At 37.8% G+C, this 22,771-nt stretch overlaps 1 protein-coding gene across 3 annotated transcripts in view; it reads right to left on the reverse strand.

Annotated features, from left to right (window-relative positions):
- TRIM24 (tripartite motif containing 24) overlaps positions 1-22,771 on the reverse strand; it is a 55,739-nt gene that overhangs the window by 26,974 nt on the left and 5,994 nt on the right. For all 3 annotated transcript variants that reach the window (XR_004497431.1, XM_015628296.2, XM_033514286.1), the window contains exon 2: positions 7,246-7,364. Coding sequence is in view for 2 of the 3 variants with exons in the window: in XM_015628296.2 (XP_015483782.1) it covers positions 7,246-7,364 (119 nt within the window). In the remaining variant the exon portion in view is untranslated. The remainder of the gene's footprint in view (positions 1-7,245; positions 7,365-22,771) is intronic.

Genomic DNA, 22,771 nt, shown 5'->3' on the forward strand with positions numbered 1-22,771 from the left:
TCCCTCTCTCACTCTCGTCACTACTATTATTAGAATTATTTAATATTACTTTATTTCATTTATTAAACTGTTCTTAGCTCAACCCACAGTTTTACCTTTTTTCCCCCTGATTCTCCTACCCATCCCACTGGAGGTGGGATGGGAAGGGAGAGAGGAAGTAAACTGAAAGGGGGAAGTAAAAAAAGCTGCATGGTGCTTGGTTACCAGCTGGGGTTAAAGCTAACACTTGTTATTAACCCTTAAATTCAATTATATTTTAAAAAACAAACCAAAAAATTTTAAAAGTATTCTTAGTTCTTGGGGAAAACCCAAGAACCAAAAACACAAGAACCACCCTCTCCTTTCTCTTTAGCCACTTGTCTCCTTTTTGTGCCAGTGCAACCCTCTGTAAGACTGCGATGCAAACCAGGACTGATTTCAGCACCGTAGCCCAAGGCTCAGTTACATCAGCAATGCTGACTGGACAGTGGATTGAACAGCCAGGCCAGGACAAGAAAGTTTGCATCTCAGTCTTGTTGCCAGACAGGTGTGATTGTGCTGTGCCCTCAAATACCCAGAACATGTTTTTAAAAGTCAGAGTGGAGAGTAACATACTGGATGTTTGGTGAGAAAAAGAACAAAAGAGTCTTTCAGGCATTCTCTAAGTCAAAGAAGCAAAACAAAGACCCCCAAAAAATTAAAAAAAAATAAAAATATGAAGGGGCAGGAACCAAATTAAAATCAAAACCAACCAACCAACCAAACTCCCCACAACAGCCTTCCCAGATTATCTTTAGCAAAGTCCGGCAGATGAACATGCCAGGGCATTTAGGTAAATTCAAAGAATTTTTGAATTATTAATTCTTCCTAGATTCCAAGACCTTAATCTATTTTCTTTTTTCAATATGCTTTAGTTGGTTTTTTTTTTTAACTGCTTTGACCTGTACATGGAATGAGGTGAAAATTAGGATTCAACAACCAATAATCAGGTGCTGCCAAATTTATCAAAACTCCTCCTTTGTAGTTTCAAAAATTTATATCCCACCTTTACACTCTTCAAATCCACCAAGTGGACATGAGATAGATTTCTAAAGCTTTTCATAGACATCATAACTCAAGCTGTCAAAACAGCAATGCCTTCTAGGTAGCATCAGATTTGCTCCTATCCACTTCTGATTTGAAATAAGCATTTTCAGATATAGGCTGGATTTTACTAGAATTCCTAGTTATCAGAGTGAGCCATACAGCTAAAGTACATGGAAGCATAATTACTGCAAATATTTGTCATGCACTTACAAAACCTAAAACTCATTTTGTTCTTATTTTTGTGACTCACACAAGCAGTGTTTCAGTGATTTCAAAGAAAACTCTCCCTAGTTAACCTGCAAGCCTTTATTCTGGTCAGACAGACATTTCTTTTTAATTGAGTTTTCCTTGTAATTACATTTAATTCAGTTACAAGTTCTAGTATTTATAACCCTGGGATGTGTTCATTCAGCCTTCAGTCAAATTTAATGAAAACAGAAATTACTCAGCATGTTGCAAGTAAGTACTATTTTAAGTAAATACACAAGCTTTTATGGCAGAAAAAACACATTTACTTGCAAGAGTTGAGGTAATAGACCTGTCATCTCAGCTACTGTAGTAAGTAACCACTCTTCCAATTAAATACACTTTGAGTATTAAAGAGATTAAATAATCAAGCAAAGGTTTCCAAGGAAGAGAGCAAAGCAGTCCAGATGAATATTCAGTGAACTCCACACTTCACCAATGTAAATTAGATGCAATGGATGAGATGCAACTTCCCCCACTGGATCCAAGCCTCACTGATGCTAATCATTATGTAATGATCTCTCACTATATGTAATTCTAAATATGAACCATGTACTGACAGCTCAAAATGCAGGAAATCTGATCAACATATCCTTCCTACTCCACCATCCCATCAATATCCACATCTCTTCAAAGCACACCAGAGCACATTGTGACTCTTCCCAAGTCCATTACCACTGGCTTTCAAAGATGTTTGGGTCACAGGTACAGCTTTTATAAGCTGTTTAAGCATCAAAGTTCTTCTTTGGAAAAACACACAGTGGTTCCTCTGGCATCATAAAAACTTAAAGAAACTTACTGTTCTCAATTTTCCTCATTAATCACCTCATTATGGCAGTCAGAGCTGCTTTCTTAATATCTGGATTTAGCTCATATCTAAGCTGATACCTTGTTTTGTTACTGCGATGCCTTCAGAACAGACCTAGAACAGAGGCTAGACAGGGTTAAGAATTAAGTAGGTATTTATTAAAAGGCATTAAAGGATACACCTTGGGCAGTACAAGAGCCTGGACATGGCCATGTCCAAGATGGACCCAAAATGGTGACAAAATGGACAACTGGTCATGAGGTCTCACACTTTTACACATTTTGGTCCATTTACACATTGGGGTTAGTTGTCCAATTACAGCTCCAGGTTATGAAGTCCCATCCTCCTTGTTTGCTCTCTTCAGTCCAACTGTTGTTTATGCTTTTGGGCCTGAAACTTGTAATGATTGTCCTTGGTACCAAGCTGGAAAAGGATTGTTTTGTCTATGTCTACCTAACCTGTGAAGAGAACTTACTGACCCTTAATATGAAGCTCAAAACTACACACCTAGGCAGCACAGAATCTGAAAAACATGAAAGCTAAAACCTAAGGCATCATTTCCCCCCTACATCACTACATTCCCAACATCTCACATAAAACCCAGATGTTCTTCATTCCTAATGCAGCATTTTAAACTCTCAGGTCAGCAACTGGTAAAGATACATAAAGTTCTTCTTATCATCAAAAATATTTTTACACACATTCTGTTTTGGACACAGAAGCTATGAGAATTAGAACCTAGACTAAAATGCACTAGATGCTCAGTATGCTTCACCAATACCCATGTTATCACCAAGGTCTTCTCTCTTGCATCAATCTCACATTCCTCATTTTTATTTTCATGGCTTTGCATATGCCATTTTCTTCTGTTCAAGTCCCTAAATTTCCCTCACTTATCTACCCTTTAGTCTTATTCAAATCTAGCACTTGCTTCAGCTACATCTCTTAGGTCTGAAGCCCCTTTCTGCTCACTCTTATAAATGAAATACAATTAATTTTTATTTTCAAACTTCTCTTTAGAAGCCAATAATTTTGCCAAGTCTTTCAATAAATCGCAATGTGAAAAAAAAAAATTATAAAGCATCTGCTCTTTCAAAGTATTTATGTCCTTGCTGCCCACAACTACAATAACTACCTTCAGGAAGATCTCAACTGTCTTATAAATGAAAAGTTAGACTTGCCAATACATCAAGCAATATATCCAGTTTATTAATTTGTTCGATAAAAGGGTGAGCAATGACAGCACTGGGTGCACGGGGGTCTCCGCCCCAAGCAACACACAAGTTCAGGTCTCGAAAGGTAGTCTCTTACGCCATTCCAGACACTTCACTTCCTCAAATTTTCAGTTATTTTCTACTTGCTTTTCTTTATAATCAGCAGTTGTGGTGTTGGAAGATCTGTTGGGGAGGTGGTCCGAGATGGTCTTCTGATGTCTCCCCAGCCTCCCATTCTTCTTTTAAAATATTTTTTTTTTCCACTAGCATTATTTTTGGTTATACAGTTTGTTTAAGCAAGCATATACATTCTATTAGTCAGCATACATTTTGCAAGCCTTCTTTTAGTCATTTCACAACCTAAAGCTAGCATGTCTAAAAAAATGTCTTCATAGGACTTCTTCCTCAGTTATTACAAAACTCCAAGTCAGCATGTTTCAAAATACCTTTGTAGAGTCTCTCAGCTCATGTTAGTCCTACTTCTCTTTTTTGATTATAAATTCTTCCATCCTCAAAAAAAACAATTTATAGCTTCTACAAAGGATAGTTTGAAACTTATACTACAATGTAGTTTAAAGCTTATATTAATTACTTGCAAGTAATTACAATTTTGCTGTAAAAACCAACTGTCAGCTAAAAGCTTATTGTTACATAGTTACCTTGTTAAACCCTACTTCCATGCCTTACTTTAGCTGATTCTTAAAACTTCTTTATAATAATGCCATGGTCCCTGTCCACACTACCTGCAGACACACATACATAGGTAGGTGCTATTTGATTGACATGAATCACAACCTGAATCCTCACAGCTGCATTTCCTGTGAGTTTCTTTTATTTTGCAAGGTTTCCTATGCTAATAGCCAGCACAAAACCTTTAATGCTACCCAGGAAAGCTCTTGTGGAACATCTACTAGGGAGTTCTATACTTTCTTCATGCTCACTTCTTGTGCTCCTGAAGTTTTCAGTAGTAATTGCTAGAAAGCACAGCTATGCCAGTAGTGTACTGAACTGCCCAAATCAGGCTCAGATAAGATAAACATGATTATAGATAGATGGATAGCATTTTCATGGGTTCCAGTTATTTTTCTTTTCCCAAAATGCCAGGCTCCATGATATGCCATTCACTTCTGCAGTTTTAATTCAGTATGCTAAAAATTGCTTAAGCATTAGTGCCATTTTGAATCTGGAACGTTTCATTTGCATGAGATCTTTTGCAGTCTCTCATGGACTGAAATAAAGTAGTCCTTCCTGACAACACACATATAAGACTAATCATAGATACAGACCAGTGGTTCTAAGCCACAATAATATTTGCACAAAACCCATGCCTTGCTTCCAATTCTAATTTCTTAGTCATTGAAATAAAGCTGCAAAACTATTGAAGACAAATTAACTATCTCAGTAGAAAAATCCTATGAAATAGCCGCAGTTTTGGATAGAATTTGGATGATCTCTGATGCAATATTTCCTGCAAGTGTCAGTATCTTTTCTACTTTAATTTCTCTGATGTGTTGCCTATGCTATTGGCAAATTTTCTTTCCTTTCTCTTTACTCCTTCAAAGGCAAAACAAGACAGCCTGATTAGAAGGCTGTATCATCCTTAAACCTCATAATATTTCCCCCTGGACAGTACACTAATCAGTTTAACTATTATTGATTTAACTTTGCTGTTCCACAACAGAGAAGTTTACGGAACAGTGTAGCTTTTTTTCTTATGTCAAGGTACAAAGGAATGTACAAAAAGCTTCATTATTATACCAAAATTAATCTATTCAAACAAAGAGAACTGCACATCATTCATTTCCAAGAACTGCACATCATTCATTTCTTCACTCACTTAACAGGCATCCAACAAAACATCTAGCTCCATTTTCTTAGAAAAAAGTCAGCAAAAAAGCACATGAATGTCCTATTCAGCTGGTTCAGCAAAGTCTGCTGGTCTTCCTTCAACTGCTAAAGAAAGTGTGCTGAGCTCATACAAGGACCTTAGCTGAACAACAGACTTGCTTTCAAAGTGAAAACCTGCTGGCTTGTGTCAGGGAGAGGGAGAAACAAATATGGAATGGAAGAGTAAGACCAAAGTCTAGAAGGAATCTTAAGAAAACACAAATGCTTTCAAGAACCTCCCTGCTCACACCACTCAGTGAATGGAATTATCCACTTAACTTCCACAGGGAGAAAAAAAAAATTGTAAGGGGAAAGAGAGGTTGATCAGAGACTTTAAAAAAAATGGTTACTACACCCAAGGGAAAAAAAAAATTCCATTCTATCACCACTCCCCAAAGAGTATCTTCAAGGACTTGTTATGTAACTAAGCAGAGGCTATGGGACAGCCCCACCCTCTCAAAAAAAGCCTCCACATTTCACACTGCTTCTGCATAACATTATTTGTTATCTTGCTTCTCTTAGTAATTTTAAAGTCACTATAAAAGTTATGATCCAATTTTCAACAGGAACTACTCATTTTGTCGGTCTTACTGATACAGTATTGAGAGACTGTGTAAATCTCACAACCATCTGCAAAACTCAGATACTATCCTGCAATTCCCAGGGGACAAACAAAACAACAAACCAACATTTCCCCTTGCCAAATCCAAAAAAAGCCAAGTTCAAACAGTCCTAAATTGCAAGAACACAGCTTGTACTTCCAGCAACTCACAAATCAATTTCAGTTTCTGGTAAGGTCTACCATTTCTCAGAAATCAAGTTTCAAAACTCTGTAAAATCTGAACAGTTTAATGGTTTGCAAGACACAAGTACTCTTCCTCAGAGATGATGATACCACTTATGCCTTCAATAGTCAGCAAGTTGGCATCATGAACCTGACTGGGTCCTGTCATCTGTTCCTGAAATGTGGCCGTTCACACATGCAAGGACAAATTCCAGTTAAGCCTTGAAACGAGCAGAACACACAATGAAGGACCTCTAAGACACTGCTCCTGAAGCAAACAGCTCGAGAGCCAGTGATACAGTCCCCCCCAAAATGGGAAAGTGAAAAAGAGGAATTTTCAAAATAAAATGAGACCACCATCCAAATATTAGGGCATGAGTTGGAATACAAGCCACATTGATATATAGCAACCTTACTGTTCTATTCTATTCTACTATTCTTATCAAGAACGCAGCAACATACAAAGAGAATTAATTGTTTACAATATGTCCCTGGATTTTAATGAAAAGTTCATGAGTAAAAAGATGCATGAGATACTCCCTTACTAGTTAAAAATGAAGACATGCAATATTTTGCTAACAGAGATTGTTCAATTGTGATCCTACACAGATGTGACTATTAATTTGGTATTGCTTCCACACCAGCCAGTACTTGCCTCCTGAAAAAAACATCATGAGGGGGAAAAAACCCCAATATTACTGTTCTTCCAGATAAGCAACTTTTATGAGATGGCTGTTACTTGACTGCAAAAGGAAGAGGCAGACTACATAACTAAAACAAACAAGAAATCCTGACAATATACCATCCTTCCCAACTAGCATTTTGAGCCTCCTCCTTGGCAATGGGACTCCAGCTATTTAATGCCATGTTTTGTCAATAATGTGATAAAGTACACTGAGATTTGGTGTAGTGTTACTCAAGTCTCTGCTTCCAAGAATGCTTTAAGTACCCTATCCAAAGTATAAAAATTCCCATTCTAATGCCTATTCCTTACTTTTATCTTTTGCTATTAAGATGCAAGTTTATATCAACAACTAAAAATAGTTTAGGGTAAGATAACCACCTTTTCACATGCATTTTCATACATTTTAACTTATTTTCTAGAGTCGCTACCCCATGTGATGTCTAAGTACTTGAAGTTCTGTCTGTATATGAAGAGCAAAAAGGCCACACAGCAAGAAGCCAAGGATATGCACACACATCCAAAAGGTGTTAACTTGATTATATGTTAATGCACTTACCTGATTTGATTTCTCTACTGTGCTACTGGGAACCTCTGTGGTATCCTTCACAAAAAAGTTATCTATGATGTGTCTCTCTGCACATTCCTGACCACAAATTGGACAGCGGATAACACCGACTGGGGGGAAAAAAAAATATCTGATTATGCTTGCACAAACTAAGATATATTAAACAACTTCAAAGACAACTTGCAAGGATAAATATTTTTGAAAGGATGTTGTAATACCTTCCTGTCAATAATGTGTGAGCAAGAAAAAGCAAATTCTTATTTATCACTGAAATAATGTTTACCTGTTCTTCCCTGATGACATATTCTATCACCCAAGGTTAAACACTTTCTTGTTTCAATGCCATAAGGAATTTGCCTTCATCTTGTAAAAAAATAATTCTTTTACTATAATGGGAATTCCCATTGACAATTCGTTGTTATAGACTGGATTAAAGTAAACACTGATTAGTGTGGAATAGTAATAAGTGACACTGAGTGGTATTACATATACATACACACAGACACCAGTAGTGTGACGTGACTGACCTTCATCCATGTCATATGAGAACACAAATGTAATACATTCAAAATTAATGAGGTGAGTTGGAGAGAAGAAAAATGGACCTGTATTAACATCATGACTACCTTCACATTAAGCAAGGGAAAGCAAAAAAAACTTAGGAATAAATAAGCAAGGCTCTCTCCCTCCTCTCCTCTGCAAGACACAATTCTAAGACAGAAATATACTTTGGCTTCAGGTTGAAGAAAGCTGAGAACCAGTAACACAAAAGGATAAACAATTAGTCTTCTGAACAGAATGGAAAGGACAAAGTTCAAAACTTGGGGTTGAGCTGTGAGTAGACTAGGTTGAAATGGAAAAGATCTATATACACATTTTTGAGCAGACACCTTTTCCAGCTGCAGAAAATAAGAATGTCTTATTAGCACTGAGGCTTGTTTTTAACATCCAAGAAAAACTTCTAAAATGCTAGGCACTGACATCTTGCTTAAAGAAAATTACCATAGTTATTACAACCAAAAAAGAAAGCAATTGAAACTAAGTTAGGCTGAAATAATCATTTAGGACATGGAAGCTACATGCAAAAAGCCTACAGTCATGCAAGTCTGCACTGACACAGATTCTAGACCTTCAGCTCCCATTTGAGATGAGACATAGATTTAGGGACTTAAAAAAGATCTGTTTAACCCAGTGAATTCAACACCAGTGTATAACTCACCATTTGCATATTTAACAAAACGAGCGTGGGCTTAAATCTGTTCCTGTTTCATTTTTACAACAAAATGTAGAAGTACAGAAAGTATTAAATATTTCACTTTCTGCAGAAAGACTTAATTCCTTACCCTAAGTGCTTCATACAAGATTTAGGTAACTTTTTCATAAGATTCTTCCAACAGATGCTCAAGATTTAACTGACAACTCAGGATAACGCAGTGCTCTAATAAAAGTCTACTCATTTTACTAAAGCAATTCCTCATTTTGGAAAATCAGCAAGAAGTTTTTAATTTGTTATCCAGGCATTTTACTTTCATCTGAACAGCTATGATGTTAAGCCTGATTTTACTCTAAGTGCCATTTCACCAGTCTGCATTTCAACACACATTTGTGCAGCTTCCTTTGATACACAAATTCCATTTTTTGGTGGCAATTTTTGTAACTTTTTTTATACCATCATCTGCAAGGATAATTGAGAAATTAAGTTCTGGTAAGGCAAGAAGCTAGCAAAACTGCAAGTACTGAATTTATCCTGAAATTAAGCAAATCAATTTACTACAGTCAAGTGTGAGTACACCTCTTAATACTCAAGCTAAACACTCTCCAAAAAAGACTATTTTTTACATTTTTCAACACCAATTACAAACTACCCTCTCCCTGTTCCCTCACTGCTCATTCTTGACCCTGACAAAGCATGGTGCTCTGGGCTGATACTGAATTAAGAAAATTAGGAAATTAAGATTTTAACTAGAATAGGATCATCTTATGAGAAAATTTAAGGTAATGAAAATATAAAATAATTTATGGTAGGAGCAATGTGGGCAATTAACAATTACTAGGTGTGGTTAAAAGTTAAAAGCAAGTCTATACATCTCTTGCTTGTAGAAGGAATGTAAAGTACTCAATGACTGCCAAGGTGAAATGAATAGTCCAAGGATATATATAATATATCATTCCACTTGTCTTAATGCTTAGTTAGAATAGGACCATGCATCATTTACTTGTCTTAATTTGTGTTTGTAGAAGGAGACAAGAAGTGTGGACTATTGTGGAAAGGAAGGATCCGTGTCTGCACCTGCAGGCAAGGAATATTAACTATGTCCAAGAGGACCAGGAGAGCTGCCAACAGGACACAGTTGAAAAGTTCAAGCCTGAGGAAGAGGAATATTTAATTAAAAGGACCCCACACCCATTTCAAAAGAAGAACTGAGCATGCCCAGAGGGGCGTGGAGCTCATTACCATATGGGGCAGAAGCAGGTGGAGTCAGACAATGAATATGTATTTGTATATGTATAGTATAATTGTGAATATGTATTTGTATACGTATTGTGTAATCCTATGCATATGTGATACTTTGGGGAATAAACAGAGAATAAGGGGCAGTGGTGGAGCACACAGGTCTTTGAGGTGACTCCATGTGCCGCACAGCCGTAATAAAAAAATAAAGTATACCACTTTTTAACTTTAAATAGTTAGAGAGTTCTTTGACCGTGATTTTACTGCTTCAATACCAAAATCAGCTAGGGAGGAAACTTTCAAATAGAATTTTAAGTATTAAAAAGCAAGAATTTTTTATTGCAGCATGCTGGATACACAGAGGGTGTTTCCTCTAATCTGATGTGTTGCAAAACTTTACAAAAAAGATATTTATTCCATCACAGTCATAAATATTGACTACAGTGTACTTCCTGGCTGATACATACACATCACTTCTCCTGGAACTAATTTGCACACATCCACCTCTTAGTAGGAGTCCTTATATGTTACTACAGGGTCCTGTGAAGGGGTCTCTGGTGACTGTATTCACTGAGAGCCCCCAGTGTTAAAGGGGACCTTTCCTTGAATTTCTCTTAAGGCACGAACTGTTGCCTCCTTTTATGTAACTACCATAAAACTCACTGTATTCTTCATAATCTATTTATCCCCTGGTTCCAGCTACATAGAGCATCCTGTGTCTACTTACACATTCTTTTATCTACTTCTTTAAAACACATTGTTCCCTGATTTGGATAAGTAAAGCATCATTATGTTCTGTTCCTTTTGTCAAGGTTAACACAGTTGTCTGAGTCAGTCTTTGCATGTGTTTGGGAGATGGGCATAGACACAGAGTGAGACTGGCAAACCAATTCAGACATGGATGTATTTTTCCTGCTCTCCCAAACTTCACTTTCATCCCCTGTTCTGCTTCAGTGACCAAATGCACTACTGACTACTGTGAAGCAACACGCAAAGCAGCACAAGGATGGGAAGAGGGTAACACCACCACTGAAGATTAAACATGGAGCCACTGAACCAGATCAGCAGCATTAACCAGGGTTTGTCAATCAGCTTGAGTTGAAAAAATGGAAGACAAGGAAGGGGAGGCAAGAAAATAGGAAACATACTAACATAAACCAAATGTTTCATATGCCTTTTCAGCAACAGAATATTGCCAACTACCTGTTCAAGAAATCACTTAGAATTTCTAGTATTAGATGGGAAAAAGAAAAAAAAAAAAGGAAAAATTGCCTACATCTCTCAAAATCTTTATGAATTTTCTTTTCTAGGATTTCTTGAGCTGTCTAGCCTTATGTCCAGGTTTCTTCTGCCACTGTGTGAGAGTAAACTTGCTTTTATTATAATCCTGGATTGATAACTGCTACACAAGTCAGTTTTAACCCAGAATTAGTCAACCTTAGGATGAAGAATTTAAGCAAAAGATTTCAAGTATCAGGGTTTATATTTGTCAAAGTAATTCTATAAGATTCTTATTTCTTTTTAACGAAGCTAGCACAGGAAGACGAAAACATATGACTTAAATTGAGAGGAGTTTCATAATCATCATCATGGTAATTGTGAGGATAGTGAGTGAGCAGATCCCACATTTTTATCTGCTCCTCTGTTCCAGGTGTAAGGAGTTAAAAAAACCACAATTGTGTGTCTCAAACATTGTCACAGCCACAGAAGGACTTTGCCATGAGATAAGCATAGAATGGAGTGACAGGATAGTGCTATCTCCAGGCCTGGCAGAGGTGAGACCTGGTTAGCTCATTCAGGTAATGAACCCAGACAAAACATCCCCCTGTGGAAACACATGTAAAGAAGGAACTGCTCCTATGCATATCACTGGTCAAAGATCACCCCAAATTCTGGCACAGCTGAAATCTGTGACCACCACCAACCACTGAAGCTGCCTGAATAATGCCTCACTGGATGCCTGGAACTTTGTAAGGTAAGCCACCACAGTAGCAATGTGAAATAAAAGGGGTGCAATTGTCTGAGTGTTATCTCAGATCTAGGGGGAGGCTAACAAAGCTGGGGGAGAAGAATGTATCACCAATAATGAACGCAACTGCATAATTTATGGGCCACAAGGAAAGCCAGCTCAGCAACTGTGCTGAAATCAGCTTGGATTTGGTAGAAGTAGTTCCGGAAGGGGGAGATCACGACCACCAACTCAAACAAAGGAGAAGACTGAGTACAAGGACTAATTAGCTCTAGAAGCAAAAGAATAAATTAACCAATAGAATAGTAGAAGTGTGTAGCCAATGAGCAGTAATTTTTTTTTTTTGTTAATATGTATGAATAGTGAAAAGACCTGGAGAGTCCCACTACTGGGAAGACCAGGGTGAAGAAGGATCAAAAGGACACCACTAGATCTACAGGTGGCAACTATCTTCTACCTGATCTCTCTCTTTCTGCTTTTTTCCATTTCTTTCTACCCTTCTCCCTGTCACCCCATGTTAAATAAAATCTGCATTATTGACTTCAGTGTATGATCTTGTTTGAACCTTAATTTGGGCAGAGGCACATCTCAATAGCTTGATCTTAGCATCAGGAGCATTGTTTTTTCAGCTGTAAAGGGAGCTGGATGAAGCAAATGTGGCTCTTGAACAGGAGAAGTAGAAGAGACCTCCACTCTTCTTAGCAGCATTCTTACAAAAAGCAAGCAGTTGCGGAATCCCACATTCAGATTTTGCTTCAACCAGGACAGGACAGGACACCACAATGCTAACAAAAGTAGCAATGCTGGCTCCTTTGTTCATTCATTTCTGTCCCATGACAACAGAAACATTTGTGCTGCCACGCAGTGAGTTGGATTAGGGATTGTAATATGGATTCAATGGGGAGAAAAAAGTGTTTCCCCCCACTGGCTACAGGCTCATAACACATGCACCTCTTTCAAGGAATTTTAGTTAGGAAAAATCAAGGCCCATTCTTAGTCTCCTTCACAAGTTATATGCTGCATTTGCACGGGCATTGCAAGCCATTCAGCAGAATGGATTTATAGCAAATACAGTATTATTTCCAACTCTAAACTCAATTTCCTGGGAGTACATTCGAGACCACTGAAGCATCCCAAGACAATAGGAGGAGACTGCTCTGGTTTGCCCCAGTTTTGACTCATTTGCGTCTTCACTGTTGCAAACAAGTTTCAGAGCCAATTTAATAAAGACACTGGGTGATCATTTGTAGATCCAAGAGGGTATTTTTGTTAGTAGATGCAAAGTGCTTTACTAAAAGGAGGACTTAATAGTTCCCTGTCTTCAGATTAAATCAGTCAAAAAATCCACTAGTTTTCTGAAAGAGAGTTCTCTTTATTAAATAGAGTGCTCAGAAGCAACTGGCAATTTTACCTGCAACAACACAGTCATTACAGAATAAATAATTAGGGTTTCGTACAGCAATCTTTCCCAGTTCTACAGATGTTTTGCTTGAAATTCTAACTAGAGATTTCAGAACAAAAAATATTAACAGCAGGTTACACATGCAGTTAAAATGTTTAAAACATGGACATGTTAAGTAAAACTAATAAAAGGTATGTCAGAGATTGAAGACAGCACCAGCTATAAAATTTATATATAATATATAAATTATATAACATACCAAATAACATAACTACATAGAAAATTTGTGTGTATCAACTGTGAGATACAGATTCTTTTCTCCTCTTGCTTTCCTATAGATACCATTAATACTTACAAGCATTTTCATTAAAATGCATGGGTTTGAGGGTAAGCTGGTTATATTTACACAGGTCATGTTTCCCAGTTAAGAACAAGCACTTAGAAAACTTAATTTGAGAGGCAGTATCATGCGCAGTATCATCTGAATCAATTTTTAAAATAATTACTGCTTTCCTCTTGCTTCTCATTAAGCCACTACTGGTGCTGCAAAATTGGCAACTTCTTCAAACCAGTTTGTTCCAGAAAAAGCTGCTCCCATCTAGTTGTGACAGCCTGCTGCTGCTAGTAGAGGGGAGATAGGTTAAACCAATAAGCAGGCACATCTCAAGGGAAAACTGGTACCTACTGACAAGATGTAAACATTCCAACCAACCACCAATCTAGCAAAAAGTTTATAAAAATTATAATTAATTAATTGTTAATTTAAATTATTTTAAATCCTTTAAAATGCAAATAAATTAAAACCAGACAAAGACTATTAGCTGTAATCCCCCCTCTGGAAGAGTGTTACAGGCCAGTTTTTATGCTGCAGTACATTGACTTTCTTGGAAAGCACTGCAGAGCTGAATTAAAATATTTCAGCTGCTCTGCGAAATGGTTCATTGTTTTTGCTATACATGCCCAATCTTCAAACATTTTATATAGTGTGTATCAGACTTCAAAAATTGCCAATTTTGCAAGGATTGACCCTTCAGCCACTTCTGAATACCTTAAGAAATTCTGATGGCAGTTTACGTTCACATCCAAAGCTGTCCAATACATTTTCTTCAGCAACACAATTATAAGAAGTGTCATAGTGCTAACAAAAGGAAACATTGTTATTGTGGGGTAGACAATGTTTAAGTACAAGATGATGAACAAAAAGTCTCACTGTCTTGCAATGAACGTGCTTCAACGATGATGCAGAAGCTGCCAACAATTAAGCCAATTGTCACTGCTGACTGTGATGAGCATTTCTTTCATCAGAATTAAAATACATTCTTTCCAGTCCTGAAATTGTCAAGTATTTCCAAATGGTATGTAATGAATTCAGACATATAACATGCAAGGACTTTTAAGGTTTTGTGATTTTCTTGCATCGTTTTCTCTGATCAGCCAAGTATTTCATTTTGAAAAAACATTTTGAAAGCGGGTTTAATGCTGTTTAGATTTATACATTCTACTGAAATACCATTTTGCAGATACTCTAGGATCTTGCCAACAGTGCTCAAGTCCATTGTATCCATGTGTGTTTCTGGAACAAGGAAATTAGTACCTTTCTCCATAAATAGCAGCATGTTAACATGTTATAATTAATGTTTTAAAAAAAGATGACTAGGATTAAAAAAAAATAATAATTGTTGTCAGAATCTCTGGTATGAAGATGGACCCTGCCGTAGTGCACAACACAGCTAATAACAATTCCTTTGTAGCACTACATTTCATACTGTGGTCTTCATCTTTTTGAGTTCTCATCTACAACCAGCTGTTAGTTCAGCAGTTGCAGTAAAATGATCTATTCCCAGAAATCAGTTATAAAAAATAGCAGGTTAGCAGAGTATAATTTAGACAATTAGAGCCAGTCTCAACCCTACCAAGCCCTTCTCAGGCACTGAAAGAGTTGGTTGTTTTTAATTCTTTGTTGAAAGGGTTAAAACTACACTCCAACATGTGACATTCCTGAGTGTTTTGCCCACTTCTTCTGTTTAGCCCTAGCTACCTTAATGTTCCCATCAACACTGAGCAGATGTGAAGGTAAAAAAAAGCCTCAAAATATAACTTCTAAGAACTGGATCGTATTAAGGGAACCAAATTAGAAGTAGTAGTGGGAACAACAGCAGGTAACAGGCTTTAGTCAGAGTATTTCAGTATAAATGTCATCCAAGCAGGAATGATAATGCAACTCAAGGCCTTTGACTAGCTCATGTTATTCCCTCTTTTCTTCATGGGCTCAGATGCATCCTTGCAACCTGTTCCTTCACAAGTCTCCTTCCATTCTCAATATGTTCACCACTCAGTAACTGGAAACTACCTAAGAGACTTGGCAAACTACCCTCTTGGCCCTCATTTTTCCAGCCACTAGCCTCAGGGGAGCAATTCAGGTGCCTAAACAGACATACCTAATTTGAGGGTAATATCCTGCCTGGCTTCCAGCTACTATTCCAGAAGGAAATAGGGCTCCTGTGGATTGTGCAGTACATCTACCAGCCCTTTCAAAAATACTACAGGCATCCCAAAAATTCAGAAATGCCAGAAGATGTTCTAGTTCAGAGAACTGAATTTCAACTTACCTGCCTACTCTATGCCATGTATTTTTGATATTGTGATTTTAAATTTGTTGGAGAATACAACTGAGGCACACAGATCTCTGCACCCTACCAAACTGCAGTCTGAAGCTCCAAAGGAAAACTTGGCTTAGAATGCTGAAGTGTCAATATTCAGAGCCATCAGCTTAACTGCAATGTTCATAGCATCTGTCCATATTCTGCTACGTGGAGTAGCATGACTGGTTTCACCCTTAAAGCAGATGTTTACACTTGGTCAGATGAATTATACCTTAAAAACATCCACTTCTTTCCAGCAACTACATTAATACTCTTATCCACTACTGGGCATTCACTTCAATTGCAAGAATTGCTCTGATATTCTAAAACCAGTCATTAAGAGAGGAGAATATCCTCCAAGTCTACTGTAAGCTACACTTGTGGGTGTAGATGGTCAGGAATAAAAAGCCAGCTCACTTTATATTCTTCTCTTACATGTGCCCAATATGCCACAGCACCCTTGAAAGGGTTCAAAAAGCAAGGTGCCCAGCTTTTTCTAGTTCCAACATAGCTTTAAGGCTACCAAGCTGGAGCATTATATGCACTGTGAGATTCACATGGTTATGCAGCCTGCAAGAACCATCATTAATTAAAGAAGCAGTGTTATCATCTCCTCTGACATTGCATTAATATGAAAATTACTGAATGTAACTAATAAAACATATTCCTTCTGGGTTGAAGAGATGCACTAATTGATCAAGTAAGAACAACAGGGATTTCTAACAGCTGCCCTACAGCTTTCAGAAAACAGCAGGTTACAGAGCCAGCAGTGATACTGCTTATGTTCCCAAGGTGTATCTCCTTCTGTTGCTGTAATCTGCAGTAGATAACTAACCATGAGCCGGAGCCCGTTGGCTGATGTGAATGAACATCCACATCCACCGAAGAAATCTAGTCTCCCTATGGTTTCCTCCATGTTCTCAGAACTAAAGAACTCCTTCAAAGGCGCTTTCCCAGTGTGACTAAGAAAATTCACATTCTACCAAAACTGGTCTCCATAAGTGCCATTTACATACCTTCTGTCCTTTAGACTCACTCAATCTCTTTTCCCCTTCTTGCACCATACTGCCTCAAAGGATTGAAAATTAAGTTCTTGGCATCCAAAACCAGCTTGGGAATGAACTAGGACTGTATTTCTATTCATTCTTAAGGAATAATCACAAGGGTTCCACCATGGCATTGTGGTTCTTAATCTTCTTGTCTGGCATAATGACAAATGACAAGCAAAAACAACCAGCCACAACTTTAAGCCAGAATAACAGTGACTCTAGCAAAAGTTTGAAGCCAGACATCCTGCAGCTTACAACACCTACACTATATTCTCAAAAATTCAGATCAGTCAAAAAGGCAGCCAAATAAACCATTTTAAATCTGACCTCCTCTCAGTGGAACTGGGAGCAGGGAAAAGGAAAAAAACTCCACAAAATACATACAATCAAATTGGAACACAATACAATAATGCCTGTTGCTAAATGGACTTTTAAAGGATGCAAGACTAGCGCTTAGCTTTTTAAAGAATCCAGACTACATTCAGCTCTTGCATAAAGGATGGAATGCAGCAAAGAGGACTGTCAACTGAATCCATTTGGAATACCCATAAACAAAATTATCTTCATTTTGCCAAAACAGCTTCTAGAATCCTTATCTTGAGAAGAGATCTTTGGCTCTGTGGAGTGTCGATGTCTCCAATAATCTAGAAGACACACGAGCTACCACAAATCATGGGTTTGCTTCTAACTTGTGTCTAGTCCAGCTATAAAGCCATTTCTGAAAAGGAAAAGGGAATAGAGTACTGTCTCCCTGCACGATCCATCAAGACACACACAATTTTACTGATGGTGCCAGTGCCATGTATCAAATACTTATTAACTGAGTGATAAAAGCAATACTTGCAAGTCATTCTTATAGTAGTTATAGGAGTTATGATAAACATAAAGACTGTTTTCTTTTCTATTTTGTTTTAAAATCACTGCTAGATGAGGGAAGCCCACAGGTCCTCCCACATGTTCCATTCCAGAAATTTCTGCACACTCTTTCACAAGACTGGACTCTGCCTTTGCTATGAAGCAGAAAATAAACATTCCATTTAACAACTTGGAGTGCAATATTTGAAGAAGGAGCTGCTAGCATCTCTGGACTCCCATTCACATAAACTATCTGAATGCCACCAATGTTTATCCAAGGAAAGAATTCTATGTGTCTGTTTTGAGGTAATACTTACGTAACATTTAACACATCAGCTCTGAAACCACATTTGAGTATCTTGCATTGAGAAAGGACTGACATTTAGAGCTCCTCAAAGGAGATGAAGTTCCTTTAACAGTTGATTAAACTAAACAATCTAAGTACTCCTAAGTTCAGCAATTTCCAAGATATGCTAGCCAGTGGCTTATACCCTCACTGTCCCTTCTCCCTACTTCCAATGGGAAGATAAAACTGAACGACTGAAGGCCAAGTAGTCTGTAGTTAGTAAACTCAACACAGTCCATAAGCTAAAAGAAGTGAAAACAATAGCTGCTAAAGTGTGATAAGAGGCCCCCAAACAAGATAAAAGCAAATAAGGAACAGAACTATTGAGTGCTGAAAACAAACTGCTTAAGCAAGGAAAGGTAGGGATCTGTAAACATACAAAAGAGATAAATATAATCCAAACATACGATACCCCCAGGGTTTCAAAGTTCCCAGACATTTAGCCATTACTGAGGTCCTGCTAAGGGACACTACCCATCATTATACAGTTCTACATTCATTCAAAGCTTATCTGCTAAAGAGACTGTTTTTATCTCAATGTCCAACTGATGAGTTACCTGCTACCCTAATTTATCACTTTGAGGCTGTGATACTGAAATCAGCCAGATAGAAACTATCTAATGAGTTTTGAGTATTAGAAAACAGGCACACTCTATTAGAATGCACTGGTCACTTGGAGGATCTTTCCTCCAACCAAGTGCCCTGAGTGTCAGGTAAACAGGTTTTCATCATACACACTGATGACATATTCATTAGCTATCCCCATTTACTTGATGTATATGTATTACTTTATTTGATATAGTCACACATCTTATTGAGAGTCCTTTCAGGATTCTTTGGGGGTCTTTTTCAGTGGTTTTCAATGTCCAGTATCCTTTTCAGGTAGCTGTTCCTCAACCCCACTTTTGGGTAAGCACAATATGATTGTTTTCCACAACTTCAGCCTTGCAGAGCTGAGCTGGCATCCTACTTACCTTTTGCATGACTTCTGTTTGCCTAAGTTACATCCTTTATCTATTTCTGCAAAGCTGTACTGTTCTGTTCTACTGTCCTCAGACTAAAATGTTGTTCTGTTCTACAGTCAGCTGGGCAATGCTATGAATTCCAACTTTTATTTGAAAACTGTTGAAACAATTGTTCCAAGTCATCAAAGTTTTTCCAAAGGCAAAGAAAATTCAAAGCTGCTACCCCTTCTCCTTAAACCAACTGGTGAGGAGAGCACGTAATTTACATTCCTACATTATTTCAGCAACTAGTTTACTCATTTTAAAGCAAAGTCCAAGTCAGAAAAATATATGTGTTTCAATTCACACTTTTGCTTTCAGGACAATTTTGCATACTGCTTATTTCTGGTAACAGACTTGGTGCTGGGCTGTTTTGTCAAGGCACTGCACCTTGCATTTAAAATTAGAACCTTGCTCCCACTTTAAAATGTCTCATTCTCCAGTCCCAGCAGTGCTGCAGCTCTCTCCCTCTTTCTTTCCACCTACTCATTCCCTGTGCAGCTGCCAGCATTCCCTCCCCTAAGAGCATCAGTGTTACAAATATCCTGACATAGCAAGTTCAGCAGCAGCCTCTAAGCACAACATGAACTTGTGTGAGGGCTGGATTATAGCATTAGTTCAACAATTAGTTTAGCTCATACATCCTTGACCATGCTCAGACTCTAGAGTACCTGCCCAGAAACAAATTAAGTCAATCAAGTAAGTTTTGTTAAACAGTTTCTGACCTCATGTAGACATCCTAGAAAATATACGGGGGGAGGGGTTTCCAAGTCAATATGCATGTTAAAATAGTCCTGCTTCTTTTTTACGACCAACAGTCCAGACAGATGTGTTAGCTCATTGGGAAAATTATACAGTCACTTTTCAAATTAGGCAATCATTTTAGTTCAAAGGGTATTTGCACTACAGTCTTGTTTTATTCAAATTGCACTATATTCACTTGAGGGACTACAGTTGAAAGGGAAACTCTCCATTTTAATAATAAGTTGCCTGTGGCAACTTAGTTATTAATCAGAAGCAGAAATCTTTGTACATTCAGAAGGCAAATGGCTTATTTCCCCTGTCCATGTACTCTAACTTACAGAGGACTAAGCACTAGAGTTGCAGATTTCTTTTTTGAAATGAGGATATCTCCATGACCCAAATCCACGTTACAGACAAGGGCCCTCAAAACCCATGGGTGCAGAGCTGAGCCTTGCTTACTGTCATCCTTTTCCCATAGCCCACTGATAAACTTCAAAAGTAACTAGAAACCTTGTTTAACATCAGTCCTTTATCATGTTAGTAATGTATGTAAGGTAATATGCAATTTTCTCCCACATAAAAGCTTCAAATAAGCCTTTACTTGAATCACTGGAGAGACAGTATCAAGTAATTAGGGACATTCCTTGGCTCAACCTTCAGTTTCATAGTTGATTTTACAAGACTGTTTCCTGTTAAAAACGATGTCATTTTCTTTCTTACTTTAAACAACTGTTTCATGCTTTTTTTGATGGTATTTATGGTTTTACACATATTCTCTGGCCAGTAGGTTAAAAAGTAGATCAGTTGGTCAGTTCAACTATGGCACCTTCACCGTCAAAGCACATTTGAAGTGCAAGTACTTTAAACATACACAGTTTCATAGCTACCTAATTGCTGAGGTAAATTTTATAAGCATCACTGGAATTTCTCTACACAAACATTTTTTTTTTCTGTGACCTTTAAATTTGCCAAAGAAAAAAGAATGCATCAGAAAACTGCTACAGCACATGAAAGTTAAATCTAAAATAGTAATTCCAATAGAAGATTTTGATACTATTAACAGTTCCGTGGGATCATCTGTACTGGCCCTCAACCCACACTTCAGGCCATGTGCACCTGAAGAACCCTGCCTGAGCAGTGTGCTATGGAGACCATGTGGAGCAGAGCCCATGGAGAATCCTGTGCTGCAGCAGGCTCCTGGCAGGACCTGTGGATCCATGGAGAGAAAAGCCCACACTGGAGCAGGTTTGCTGGCAGGACTTGTGACCCCCTGGGGGACCCACACTGGAACAGTGTTCCTGAAGGATTGCACCCCATGGAAATGACCTATGCTGGAGCCGTGTGTAAATAACTGCAGCCCCTGGGAAGGATTCACATGGAAAAGTTTGTGGAAAGCTGTATCCCATTAGAGGGACCCTACAATGGAGCAGCAGAAACATCATGTGATGAACAGACCACAGTCCCCATCCCTGTCACTTTGAGCCACTGAGCAGGGAAGAGGTAGTGAATTGGGCATAAAGTTAAGCCTGAGAATGAGTGAGGGGTGGGGGAAAGTTTTTTTTTTAAAGTTTGCTTTCACTTCTCATCATCCTACTCAGATTATGATTGGTCATAAATTCAATAATTTTCCCAGAATTAATTTCCCCAAACTGAATCTGTTCTGCCTATGATGATAATTGCTGAGTGATTCCCCAGTCCTTATCTTGACCCACAAGCCTTTTGCTACGTTTTCTCTCCCCTTTCCAGTTGCAAAAGAGAGCAGCTTTGGTGGGCATCTGGCATCCATCCAAGGTCAAACACTGCATTAGGGTATTAAAGTATTTCATTTTACTGTAAAAATCTTTTAAAAGTCTAAATTTACAGTTTCAGAAATAATGGATTTTTTAACCTAATCAGTTACTCACCCTGAAATACAGTCCTATTTAGAATTCATTTAAAGTTCCTTTTGGTTTTCCCCTGACTTGTTTTTAGACTAGATACAACAGGCGAAATACCAGCCTTACAAGTTTAGTTACTGGGAAATTCCACTAAATAATATGGAAATTCCTTCTACAGCATCTTAGCAAACACACACAATAATGGCATAAAGATTTTCCTGTACAAAAGACAAGTTTCTTTAACAACACTACATTCAGAATCAAGAGTTTCAACAAAAGTTCTTTCTCAAATTTAAACTGGGTGAACTTGAGAGAACATGGTCACTTTGTAGTACTCATGGAATTCAGGAGACCAAGCTAAAAGCCTGCTGCATTACTGAGTAGTTCTTCAGGACATTTTTCCTAGGAATAAGCTAGCCCACAAAAACATTCTTATACTTGCCTCTTCATGAACATATGCACCACTGTTTTCCCTTGCTCTTCACAACATTTTCTTAAGAGATATCTCTATTATAAGCATTAAAACAACCAATACATTTTCAATTAGACACACATCTGAAAATTTTTTTAATACGTTAGTATATATATGCTTTTCTTATGATCCTTTCACCTTATGATCTAAAATTCCTTTCCACTGCTAAAAGTACTAATTGCTTACCAGAGACATTATAAGATGATTTGGTATTGAAACAGAGCTAGGTTGGCCTCTGAGGATAGCAATAATCATCTGAAAAGTTTCACACAATGACACAGCTATTTTCATAATTTCTACAGCCTAATTTCTCTAAGGCTTCCAATTGGAATGAGCTTGGTAACTGCAGTTGTTTTAACACTCAACTGACATTCCTGATGGCTTCAGCTTTTCAATCTCCCACTTTCTATGTGTGAAAGAAGCAAGAACATAAATGCATTCAAACTACCCTAGAAATACTATTCTGCATACATAAGACAATAAACATCTATTACATCCATTAATCATACATCAGAGCAAGCTGGATTCAAGTTTATTTCCACAACATGCAGTTGCCTGCCTTAATAAAGGCTGCATAGGCATGCCTCCAGATTTTTATGAAATTCCTAGTAGAAGAGAAAGCAGTAACTTTTGGCAAATATACCCCTACTTCAAATTACACTTGTACAATAAGTATCATATCCCATTGCATACATCTTGAGAGCA

Source organism: Parus major, chromosome 1A (assembly GCF_001522545.3).
Source record: "Parus major isolate Abel chromosome 1A, Parus_major1.1, whole genome shotgun sequence".
NCBI lineage: Eukaryota > Metazoa > Chordata > Aves > Passeriformes > Paridae > Parus > Parus major.